The sequence below is a fragment of the Cucurbita maxima genome, unplaced genomic scaffold, assembly GCF_002738345.1.
Source record: "Cucurbita maxima cultivar Rimu unplaced genomic scaffold, Cmax_1.0 Cma_Scf00036, whole genome shotgun sequence".
In the NCBI taxonomy this organism is placed as follows: Eukaryota; Viridiplantae; Streptophyta; class Magnoliopsida; order Cucurbitales; family Cucurbitaceae; genus Cucurbita; species Cucurbita maxima.
The window spans coordinates 2053153-2066014 of record NW_019272052.1 but is presented as its reverse complement, the minus strand read 5'-3'; the positions used below and the strand labels follow the sequence as shown (position 1 = coordinate 2066014).

The window sequence follows — 12862 nt, the reverse complement described above, 5'->3', positions numbered from 1 at the left end:
AAAAAATAAAAAAAATAAAAATTAGGGCTAGCTGGCACAATTATTTCAATAAATGGAGGGGTTCCTTTATAGTACATTATGTTGGTATTAATGTGCCTATTTTAAGTTTTTAATTAAAAGCTATGTGTATGCAAATATTCATGACGTATAAAATGTACGATAGAAACGAGATTCAAAGTACGAAATGTTCGGTTTCTATTTCGGTTGTAGGTGAGCTACCTGAATGTTTCAGTTTGCTACTCTGTTATGGAACAACCAGTCTAGCTTACGTCATCTAAACAACGATAACGTTCGATCTCAAGGAAATGGGTATATCCCGAAGTTTTTTTTTTAATTTTTAATTTTTAATGTATTCTTAATTTTCTCTTGATCTCTAATGTTGGGATTTGATTTTTCCATTTTAAGACATATATACGAATTTGATATAAATCTCGAGCTCAAAGGGACCAAAAGTGTAATTACCCGTTTTTAATATAACATCCACTAAATAACCGATCATAACACCAAAAATGTATGTTGATAGGTGGTACGGATTTTAAAAAAAAATATAATTTGATAAAAAATTGTTCTCGTTTAAATGGGTGTCATAATATTATGAGATCCCACGTTGGTTGGAGAGTAGAACGAAATATTCCTTATAAGGGTGTGGAAACCTCTCCGCATACATGTTTTAAAACTGTGAGACTGATGACGATACGTAACGGGTCAAAGCAGACAATATCCTTATAAGAGTGTGGAAACCACTTCCTAGCAGATATGTTTTAAAACAGTGATGTTGACATCAATACGTAACGGGTCAAAGCAGACAATATCTATTAGCGATGGGTGAGCTTACAAATATCATTTTTCTTACACTTTGTTTAAGAGAGTCGTTAGTTATGAATTGACAACGAACATTAATGTCTGTTAGTAGTGGACGGGTTGTTACAAATATCTTTTTTCTTACACGTTGTTCAAGAGAGTCGTTAGTTATGAATTGACAACGAACGTCAATTTCGAATTAAAAGTCGAACCAATTCTAAATGATTAACGTCACGTCATGAAATTATACTATAGTAAACCCGTGAATAAAATCGATAGATTACATATATATATATATATATATATATAACATATTATAAGGACATATTGAAATGGGCAAACGAAAATATGTCTCTAAAAAATCATTGGTGGGTTCTAAATCCATAAAAACCAGTGAAAAAATTTCCCCACACTCATAATCAAACTTTCTCTAAACAAAAAGCATTGTCAAAAAAGGATTCCCACATGGTCCTGCTGAATTTTGAGCCACAAAAACGAACAATTATAACCAAACACCGAGCTCGTTTTCAAAATGGTACATACAAAAACGATACACATCGTCCTCGTCCTCGTCCTCGTCCCCGTCCCCACCTCCGCCTTTGCTCGGGTGGCTCCATTTACAGCAAAACTTTGAAAGTTACATCTTTCTCTCCCTAAGTCCCCATGTTCTATGGCTCACATTCTCTTATCTAAAAAAAAAGCGAGAAAAAAAAGCTGCTTTTGTAGTTTTGTGTTTGTTTGTAATTGATAGGGCAAATGTACTCCTATTTCTGGTTTTTTATCGAGCTTCCGTATCTTAGGTTAGGTCAGGTTGAGACATTTTTCAGACTCAACCCAATTGTTCGAGATGTAACATTTTTTAATCCAAACAATGAACCCGACTATAAATTTGTTGGGTTTGGTTGTTTTAGGTTAGATTGATCGAGTTTTTTGAGTCATCTTTATTACATTTTCAGGATAGATATATAAAACAACGCTCTCGAGAGAAGTAGAAACTGATCAACTTTGGTCGTTTCTTGGTGTATAATTATATGTAGAGTGAAAGATTTGAATCCCGATCTGTTGATTAGGGTTGTAACGTGACCCGGTATTTATTCGAATAAAATTGGTGGTTGAGATAGAGGGGCAATAAAGATTAAATTTTGCTTCTTTAGGGTTTGATGTTGACAACACTTTTGTTTGGCACATGAAGCCCACGTTAGCCTCTTCCTCTCCTTATTTATTGTAAAGACAACTCTATAAACTTATTCACATTTATGTCCCATCTATTTTCTTTATTATTATTATTTAAATATATATATATATATATCGAAATATCTATTTTATAAATTTTTAAAATTTTGTTAGAAGGGTAAAAACATTCATTTAAAATAATTTTAAACGATGTCATAAAAATTTAATGTAATAGGTACACGAGCATTTGAAAGTTTATATGGTAAATATTTTTTTGATAAAATAGAAAATTTTGAATATTTACAATGAGGACGGATTTTTTTAATAAATATTTTACTATGCTTTTTGTTAATTCAAATATCTGTAATTCAACTTGATGAAATTAAAATTTTACGATGTTCGAGGTTGGTTAAAAGATAAAAGAAATTTCCCGAGAAATCTATTTTTAACCCTAATGATGAAAATTTGAGTTTTTTCTCAATATTTTCTTGATTTTGGGAGAGAATTTAGTCTTATTGATTAGACGTTAGATTTTTGTCACCAACGTTATCATTTTGACCATAAAGTATAATAATTTTTATTTTTTTTTATCGTAAAAAAAAAATTAAATTACAAATTTAGTCTATAAATTTTTTAAATTGAATTTAAAAATTACTGAAATTTTAATAACTTTTAGGGTTTAGTTGGAGAGAAAAACGAAACATTACTTACAGAGACGTTTTAAAACATTGAGTGAAATGTGTGAAAACATCTCCCTAATAGACGTGTTTATGGTTTATGGTTTAGGGTTTAGAAGGGGAGCTGAAAGAGATAATATCTACTAGCAGTGAACTTGAACTGTTACACTATAAATAATGTTTTTTTTAAAAATGTTGAATAGATTAACGAGATACTGAACCTAAATTGAAAATTTTAGAAACATATATATTGGACACAAAATATATGTTTTAAAGACGTTTTAGAAACTTTTCAAAGTTCAAGAACCTATTTAACGCGTTTTATAGTTTAGAGATTGAGTAGATTTAAATTTAAAAGTTCGAGGACTAAACTTGTAAATTCATATACCGAATCATGTCATAAAAGTAATTCAAATGTCTCATGATTTGCTTCAATTTTATTATAATTTTACTAAAAATCGTTCAATCTAGTTCAGTATGATATGAGCAATCATCAACCGATTTTTTCGAGGTGGCTCGAGACGAAAAACTACGTGGATAAGATCGAACGAAAAATGATAGGTGGAGAAAGGCAAGCTATTTGTAGACTTTGAAAACCCTAAATTGACATTAATAAATTAACCAAGATTTGAGCCCTAATTAATGGAAGGATTGAACTAGACAACCCATTTGTCGGGCCTCAACACGAGAAACCGATACCTGTATAGAGCTAAATCTCGACATGTGTGTAATATCATAGAAAATTTAATATAATATAATATAATATATCAACAAAATATCACTAATGTGCACGTAAATTTTAGTAATTTAAAAATGTAACAATTATTATGAAAAGTGTTATTAAGATTTCTTGCCGGTTTAGATTGATAATGTGACACTCGAGTAAATGAGAGATATATGAATGAACTGAGATTACATCCAAACGAGAGAGATTTTGAAGATAGAATGATTAAGAAATACTTCAAAGAATTGAAAGTCATTACCTATATCAACAAGATGTCTTTTTCTTCTCGATGGACAATATGGTTAGCTCTAAGGTGAAGCTCGTACGTCTCGGTTCGGAAATATGGAGTTACAGGAACTATAGGCCATGGCAATTGGGCCAATGACATCAAAAGCTTGGGCCTTGTATCATAGCTCAACTCACAATGGCACAAACCCATTAAGGTAAGGTCAGTTAAAGACCATGGTGGTCGACCAATACCAAGTGTCACGATCATGTTTGTCTAGGGCATTCTATAACTGCATGTTTATGTCATGTCAAACCCAGGTTTATTGAAATCAGGTCGGTTAGACATGAATCGTCTCAAAATGTACTGTATGGACCTAGTCGTCATCAACACTCCGCCCTTTAACTTCTGTAATATTTTCTTTTAACTTGTTTTCAATGATTTTCCTCACGTCTTATAAAACATTTTCTCTAAAAAATTAGTTTGACGTTCGACCATACATCCAAATTGTCTACGACATACGATATTTATACAACCGACTTGTTACCTGAGTTAAATGCTGCAAAATTGTTGAATCGTAGTCTAAAAGAGTGCGATTATGTTACCAAACACTCAAATGAACTTCAGACCAAGTTTGGATAAAACTCTAAACGATTTGGAATAAAAAAAAAGGCAAAATGTACCGATCTAAGAAGGAAATAACCTATGAACAGAAGAACGAATGATTGAGTTATTTTAATTATTCCCCAAACTTCAAACAAGTCTACAATTTCCCTTTCGCAAATCGTCCTTCAAGAGGAAGAGGAAGGAAACGGATCGAAATTCTACTATACAAAATTGTTGATTCACATTCTATCTATGAATGGCTGTTTCAGTTTCTCGTCTTCAACAATTAGCCGCCAATCGAGAAGTGACTTCGAAGAACACATCTTCGTTGCAAGGGATCGTCAAGCCCCCCATCGGATGATCGAATCCGAACTCTTCTTCGGCTTTACTCAACAAATCTTGAAACGACGGATGCTTCAAGTAAGAAATCGGAATCACATGTCGTCTCTTTTGGGTCTCTCCGACGTAGACGGCGAAAAACCCCTTCGGAACAGTCGATGACGATTTTCTAGGGCTGTTTATCAAGCGGAATCCCATGGTATGTATCTCGAGAATTTTGATTTCGTGGATTGTTTTGATTTTTGGCTTCGGAGGGCGATTTTCGAACTTTGAAGGAAGATCTGGTTGGTTTGTTTTTGTGATTCAGAAAATAAAATTAGTATGTGTATATATAGGTTAGAATTATAATGATCTTTTGAGCGGTGAAGAGGCAATGGAGTTGGGAAATGGATTATGAAATGCACATGGAATTGTCTTCCAACTTGCAGCTAAGATTTGGGACTGCAAACATCACAGTGTTCATTAGGTGACAAACATTTGTGTCCTACAAACATCAGAAATTAGCGAGTAGCGAGCTGCCTAAAGATTGGAAATGGACAGTTTGATACCTGGTCCTTGGGTAAAAGACATGGTCGGGCCACTGTTCTTCGGTGGTATACTCAAGCCCACCACTAGTAGATATTGTCTTCTTTGAGCTTTCCCTTATGGGCTTCTCCTCAACCGCGTCTGCTAAAGAGAGGTTTTCACACCTTTATAAGGAATGTTTCGTTCCCCTCTACAATTGATGTGAGATCTCACAATCCACCCACCTTAGGAACCCAACGTCCTTGCTGGCACACTGCTCGATGTCTAGCTTTGATACTATTTGTAACAGCTCAAGCCCCCTGCTAGCAGATATCGTCCTATTTGGACTTTCCCTTCTAGGCTTCCCCTCAAGGTTTTAAAACGTGTCTACTAGGGAGAGGTTTCCACACTCTTACAAGGAATGTGTTCCCCTCTACAACCGATGTGGGATCTCACATGTGGAGAGTTTGGTATGGATGTAAACTGGAAGGATAGGCAAAGAAAAAACTAAGGCAAAATGTGCTGTCTAATTTGACAAGAGAGGAGAAGAAGGGAGTGGATTTGGGTCATTCAGCAATTAATAGGGGGAGGATAATCCATGGAAACAAAAAGAGGAAGAGATTAGGTTAGGTTTTCCCGTGAAGTCATTACAAGACAATGAAATATAAGCCACTACTTTCTGGTGGTTCTAACTTGACTGTGTCTGAATTGCAAGGATTTTTTACAATTCCATGGCAGGACTCTCAAAAAGAATGGTTTTGCTGATGTCAGGACCTCATGAGAATTGTGGAAAGCTCTACCTGGCAAAAGGGAAAGAGGTTAGTTTTCTTTTCTTGTAGACTTTAATGGATGCATGTGTAGTCAATGAGGCCATTTTCTTTTCCTTCCATTTGGTATCTGTCTTCTGCTTAGATTAGTTTCCTGGTCATGAATGAAAGGCTCTGTTAAGCTTTGAATTAGGAACTGTTGAACTCAGTTTTTGGCTGTTGCTCGTGTATGATCATTATAGAAGGAAAGGGCTTTGGTCGGTCATAGATTAAAATTAGAAGTTTTTGTTAGTGTAGGATTGTCTGAGTAAGAACACCTACTTTTCTTGCTTTCATTCAACTATATTGTACCATACAAACAGGGAGTTGTATGAAATAATGAATGAAAGATAGAGGGGGTTGGGGGATGCACAAGGAAAAAAAGGAAAAGATATTGGATCTGTTGCAAGTCTGAATTACCTTGCTATTTTTCGTATTAAATTTTTTGGGTACATATGCAGACTATAGTCTAAATTTGTAGATACTAGGTAACAATAAATTTAAATACATCCTAATAATAAAGATAAATTAACTACTTCTTTTATTTAATGGGATTACACAAATATCTCCTAACTTAAGGTTAATTCTTCGACACTCCCCTCGAGCTGAGAACTAGATATCATTCATTTTCAGTTTGGATATTAACTCAATTAAGTAGTAAGCTGCGAAGTCTTTTTGTTTGCACAATCTATCAGTTGAAGCCATGAGAGTATATAACTCATGCATACTATCCTCTTGGAGCACTTCCATGGGCATTACCTGCCTCTCTTGTGCTCACTCCTCTTGGAGCACTTCCACTGACATTACTTGCCTCTCTCGTGCTCACTTCTCTTGGAGCACTTCCTCGGGTGTTGCTGACTTTTCTTGTGCCTCTTGGAGCACTTCCACTGGCACTACTTGCTTCTCTTGTGCTCACTCCTCTTGGAGAACTACTTGACGTTTGGCAAAACTCCATCGCTTGCAATTGTGACTCCTTGAAGCAATTTTTTAAGCTCCTGATTGTTTCTCACATGCCTAGGGTTTATCCTCTTTTTCTTGTCATCACACATTGCATTCTTGACCAATTCTATCTTAAGGTACCATCCAATTCTTACATTGAGCAATTGGCTCATGACAAATTTGGAATCGTATTTATTTCCCATCATTTTCTTCTTTTGGCGCCCTTTGTTACCTCCATTATTGAATACTTCAAATCTAAATCTTGGAATTTGATGTCTTCTGTGACGATTGGAAGAATCACTTGACATTTTTCTGACATCATAGTGAAATAATCCAGAGGAAAGGTGGGTCTTGTTCACAGAAAATGATCGGCAGCTATGAAGGCTTTATCGACAAGTGGACTTCAAATTTAATCGGCTAAGATGGCTTTGATACCATGTTGCAAGTCTAAATTATCGGGTTATTTCTCATATTCTGATACCATATCTTGACAATGAAAAGAACTCTGTGCTATGGAAACATATTCAATTTAAAGAATCAAGTTCTCCCACTTAAAAAAATGCTTGCCATCTGCATTCTGTACTTTTTTAATCCTATTTTTATACTGTACTATCTATTTCTAGATATCAATCTCTCTGGGTATGAGTTATTTAAACTCTGAGTGAGACTGAGAAAAGTTTCTTCACTACAGGGAATTGTGATGCCACCCCTTGGATGGTCATATTCAAATTATTCTTCTTCCTGACTTGATAAATCTTGAAATGAAGGTTGATTCAAGTGGGATAACCCCAATTCCTGCCTGAAAGGATCATAAAAGTTTGGAAAATTCTTTCGATAATTGAAATATGGAAGACTCCGGTTGATCGAGAATCTGACTACATGACCTTTATATAGATGAAAGTCTTTTGTTTTCTGAAAGAGACATTAAACTCATGCTATTTGTCCAGAAAAGGAGTCCTTTCATTTCTCTTGCTTAACTCAAGATTGTCTCTTCAGCTTATGTTCATCTCCCTCTACTCTCTGGTCATATTTTTTGCACAGTTTTGATTAGCAAGCAGATGTCCTTGGCGACATTAAAAGCTTGCTCTCTAGGTTGGCTTTTCTGGCTTGACGAATAATAGGATCATTGCTTTCCAATACATTGGCTTAGTACATAACTATGATATAAAAGGAAAAGGCTCTCGTCTCTATCAAAATTAGAAGCTCCTGTTTTATTAATGCTAGATTGCAGGGGGATATACGTTCATTGTGTATGAACAAAAGTATATATCAAGCATGTTATAAATGGAGAGATCTTTGATACTTGACCCTTTTTAATTAGTTTTAGTAGCAATAGCCCGAAAGGGGTAGCCCTGTGTCTGAATTTTTGGGCGAGTTCAATAAGGATGACACTCGATGTCTCTGAAGTTTGTGCCTTCTCCCTACTCGAAAAAGTTATATGCTACTTAAGTTATTGTCTTGCATTTTGCTGGTATGCTATATAACATTGTTTTCAATCTCTCAATCTTGCTTTCAAACCCTCTTTCAAAATCTCTCTGCCCCTTTTCTAAAAACTTTTTTCTCAATCAGGATCAGAGGTTTGAGCATACGTTGATCAGCCGCAGGCAACACGAATATAAATTAGCATGACTCACTTGGTGTTGGGATGTGAGTGCCACATAATCACAAAGTCTGCTGTCAAGAAAAGTGTGATCGTGATAAGGGCACAAACATTAAAAAAGATGATATCATCCATTATGTAGTTTGTAAAACAACCCTTCTGGTTCATGAGTTCTTCAGCTTTGTGTGAGACTGAGAAAAGTTTCTTCACTGCAAGGAATTGTGATACCACCCATTGGATGATTATATCCAAATTCTTCTTCAGCTTGACTCAATAACTCTTGAAATGAAGGTTGGTTCAAGCAAGACAGCGGAATGACATAATGCCTCTTTTGTACTTCACCAACATAAACTGTGAAGTAGCCCTTTGGAACATCGACTGCCTTTGGCGTTGCTTCATTTCCAGTCGATGAAGATCGCTGAAAACTTTGTTTGGCATGAACAATTCTAGGCAAACGGAAACCCATGGTATTAGACCTTGAAAGGAATTGAAAAGTTGGAAAGTCGAGGTGATTGTGAGCTCAATTTCTCGATGTTTATATAGATGAAAGATAGTGACATCGGAAAGGTTAGGAAGATGAGATATTAGCACATTACCTATCACATGGATGTGTCTTCACAGTCATTATGATGATTTTGTGTTCATGTGAAATATTATGGCCTACCTTTGTCTCTAGATGACAACCACCAAATGAGTTGAATAAATCTCTTATCACTTTAATAACATCATGGACATATTAGAGGCATTCAAGAGCCTTTGTTGTCCTTCTGGTGCGACAGTTCTATTTGCATTAAATAGCTATGTCTTATATTTTGGTTCAGGTAGAAAGATTCCAGCTAAGATAGAAATAGAAATAGAAATAGAAACAAGCATTCATAACAAAGACAATTGAATAAATGCCATTGGTAGCGGATTGGTGATTGTGTAGCATTCACCCCAGCATTTAGTGAGTTAAGTCAATTTGGAATCGCGTTGCCTACGGCTGGGCGATGTATGCTCATGCCTCTAGCCCAATTTTGAGAAGAAGGTTTTAGAAAACGGGGTAGAGAAATTTTCGAAAGAGTTTGAAAGCAATATTACAGGCTATAAGCAAGAAAGACAACACAATGACTTAGATAACATATAACTTCGAGTAGAAAGAATTGGCGACTAGTCGCATCCTCTTATAAGCGATTGTGCGACACTCATTCTCAGCACTGAGTGGCCAATTCGGAATCGCGTCGCCTACAGCCAAGAGACGTATACTTTAGCCTCTAGCTCCATTTTGAGAAGAACGTTTTAGAGAAACAGGGGCATAAAGATTTTTGAAAGAGTTAGACAACAAGATTTGAAAGAAAGTTTGAAAGGAATGTTATAGGCTATAAGCGAGAAATGCAACACAACAGCTTAGTTAACATAGAACTCCGAGTAGGAAGAATTGACAACTAGTCGCATCCCCCTATAATGCATTTTGAGGCAATTCAAGTTTGGCATGCCTAGACATTATTTCGCCCGAAGAGTCTTACAAACAGAAAATACAATAGTAAGACAATACAACATGAAGTCAAATAAAGAGTTTGGCGTGGTATGGGCAACACGCACTGGACAAGCATAACCGTGTATTTCTTTATGGAGGACATCGAAGCACATGGACCGAACAATAAAAAAGAACAAAAAAAAAAAAGAATGAAGGAATGAAGTCCTTCGTTAGCACCAAGATGCTTTCCACTTTCAGTTTCATTCATAAATCAATAATCTCAATGAATTGTGAATCAATTCTAATATGTTGACATTGAACCGAAGCAGCTGGTTCGATTTTTCGACAGTTCATATTTCGTCGGTCGAACCATTGATGAGCCATCTGATTATCATTCTTGTATCTCAGTTATGACATCAAATTGCAGGACATTTGAAGTAATGATCAGATAAGCCGAAGGTCAAGTTCTTATTTGTAAGCTTTCCTTCAATCTGTAAGGCATCGTATCAACATTATCTCAATCAATTTTTGAGTAATAAGAGAATGAATGTGCTTCAGTTTCAAGTTTTTCCAAAATATGAAGTGAGATCAGTGATGACGTTGTCTTTGCAGGGAATTGTGAGGCCTCCCCGGATTATCGTATCCAAATTCTTTGTGAGATCCCACTTCGGTTGGAGAGGGGAACGAAACATTCCTTATAAAGATATGGAAAACTCTCCCTAACAAACATATTTTAAAACTTTGAGGGGAAGTTCAGAAGGAAAAGTCCAAAGAGGACAATATATATTAGCGGTGGGCTTGGAATGTTACAAATGGTATCAGAGCCAAACAGTAGGCGTTGTGTCAGCGAGGACGCTGGGCTTCTAAGGGGGATGGATTGTGAGATCTCACATCGGTTGGAGAGGAAACAAAACATTCCTTATAAGGGTGTGGAAACCTCTCCCTAACAGATGCGTTTTAAAATCTTGAGGGAAAGCCTAAAAGGGAAAGTTCAAAGAGTACAATATCTGCTAGCGGTGGATTTGGACAGTTACATTATTCCTTGGTACTATCACTTTTTTTCCTCCTCTCCTACATAGATTACAATATTTCCTGTCGTCCGAGAAAGATTCAGCAGAATTTGAAGCTACTCGACCAAAAGTATGCTTGAAATGCATTACACGAGGTAGTCTGATAGCCATATCTTGACTCTCTTGATCTTGAATTCTGCATAAGAAGACTTAAGCTTCACAAAAAATGTTAGATATGAACATAGAATCATATAATATGTGTATAAATAGATGACCAATAACAGTCAAGAGTCTACAAACTCTGCTACTGTGGGTGCCACTGCAGGATTGTGGGTGCCACTGCAGGATGTACAGTGAAAATATATGGCAAGAATCATCACATGGATGTGTTTTCTAACACTGAACAGTGATTTGTGAATGTATTTTTGTTGGCAAACATATTATCCACAGCCATTCCAAACTTAACATCCTAAAAAGGATCCCACTTTCAAATAAAGCTAGGGAAAAATAGTTGCATTTTATGTTGTGCTCACTTCATTTTCATTTGAATAAAGTGCATAACTTCATTCTATGCCTAAGTTCATCGCTAGTAAATATTGTCCTCTTTGACTCAGTACGTATCATTGTTAGTCTCACAGTTTTAAAATGTGTCGACTAAGGAAATGTTTCCACACGCTTATAAGGAATGCTTTGTTTCCCTCTTTGACCCATGTAGGACCTCACAATCTACCCCCTTGAGGCCCAACGTCCTTGTTGACACACTACCCAGTATCTGGCTTTGATGCCATTTGTAACAGCCCAAGCTCACCGCTAACTAGCAAATATTGTCCGCTTTGACCCGTTACGTATTGTCATCAGCCTCACAGTTTTAAAACGCATCTGTTAGGGAGAGGTTTCCACACTCTTATAAGAAATGCTTATTCACCTCTCCAATCGATGTGGAAACCTCTCCCTAGCAGACGCATTTAAAATCGTGAAGCTGACGGCAATACGTAACAGGTCAAACCAAACAATATCTACTAATNGAGGCAATTCAAGTTTGGCATGCCTAGACATTATTTCGCCCGAAGAGTCTTACAAACAGAAAATACAATAGTAAGACAATACAACATGAAGTCAAATAAAGAGTTTGGCGTGGTATGGGCAACACGCACTGGACAAGCATAACCGTGTATTTCTTTATGGAGGACATCGAAGCACATGGACCGAACAATAAAAAAGAACAAAAAAAAAAAAGAATGAAGGAATGAAGTCCTTCGTTAGCACCAAGATGCTTTCCACTTTCAGTTTCATTCATAAATCAATAATCTCAATGAATTGTGAATCAATTCTAATATGTTGACATTGAACCGAAGCAGCTGGTTCGATTTTTCGACAGTTCATATTTCGTCGGTCGAACCATTGATGAGCCATCTGATTATCATTCTTGTATCTCAGTTATGACATCAAATTGCAGGACATTTGAAGTAATGATCAGATAAGCCGAAGGTCAAGTTCTTATTTGTAAGCTTTCCTTCAATCTGTAAGGCATCGTATCAACATTATCTCAATCAATTTTTGAGTAATAAGAGAATGAATGTGCTTCAGTTTCAAGTTTTTCCAAAATATGAAGTGAGATCAGTGATGACGTTGTCTTTGCAGGGAATTGTGAGGCCTCCCCGGATTATCGTATCCAAATTCTTTGTGAGATCCCACTTCGGTTGGAGAGGGGAACGAAACATTCCTTATAAAGATATGGAAAACTCTCCCTAACAAACATATTTTAAAACTTTGAGGGGAAGTTCAGAAGGAAAAGTCCAAAGAGGACAATATATATTAGCGGTGGGCTTGGAATGTTACAAATGGTATCAGAGCCAAACAGTAGGCGTTGTGTCAGCGAGGACGCTGGGCTTCTAAGGGGGATGGATTGTGAGATCTCACATCGGTTGGAGAGGAAACAAAACATTCCTTATAAGGGTGTGGAAACCTCTCCCTAACAGATGCGTTTTAAAATCTTGAGGG

General features: G+C 36.3%; 1 protein-coding gene and 1 long non-coding RNA gene across 2 annotated transcripts; one reads left to right on the top strand and one right to left on the bottom strand.

Moving 5' to 3' along the window:
• Positions 1-4313: 4313 nt before the first annotated feature.
• Positions 4314-5248, bottom strand: LOC111468496 (auxin-responsive protein SAUR21-like). Its single transcript, XM_023113753.1, has 2 exons — positions 5095-5248; positions 4314-4987 (listed from the first exon to the last, which is right to left on the bottom strand). The coding sequence occupies exon 2, from the start codon at positions 4742-4744 to the stop codon at positions 4487-4489; it is 258 nt and encodes an 85-aa protein (XP_022969521.1). The 5' UTR covers positions 4745-4987; positions 5095-5248; the 3' UTR covers positions 4314-4486.
• Positions 4619-7653, top strand: LOC111468500. Its single transcript, XR_002714755.1, has 3 exons — positions 4619-4745; positions 5789-5868; positions 7487-7653. It is a non-coding gene; the product is annotated as an uncharacterized LOC111468500 (long non-coding RNA).
• The last annotated feature ends 5209 nt before the right edge of the window (positions 7654-12862 follow it).

Bases quoted from the DNA above. Each gene is read 5' to 3' on its own strand.
- LOC111468496 (XM_023113753.1), bottom strand. From the start codon at position 4,744: ATGGGATTCCGCTTGATAAACAGCCCTAGAAAATCGTCATCGACTGTT.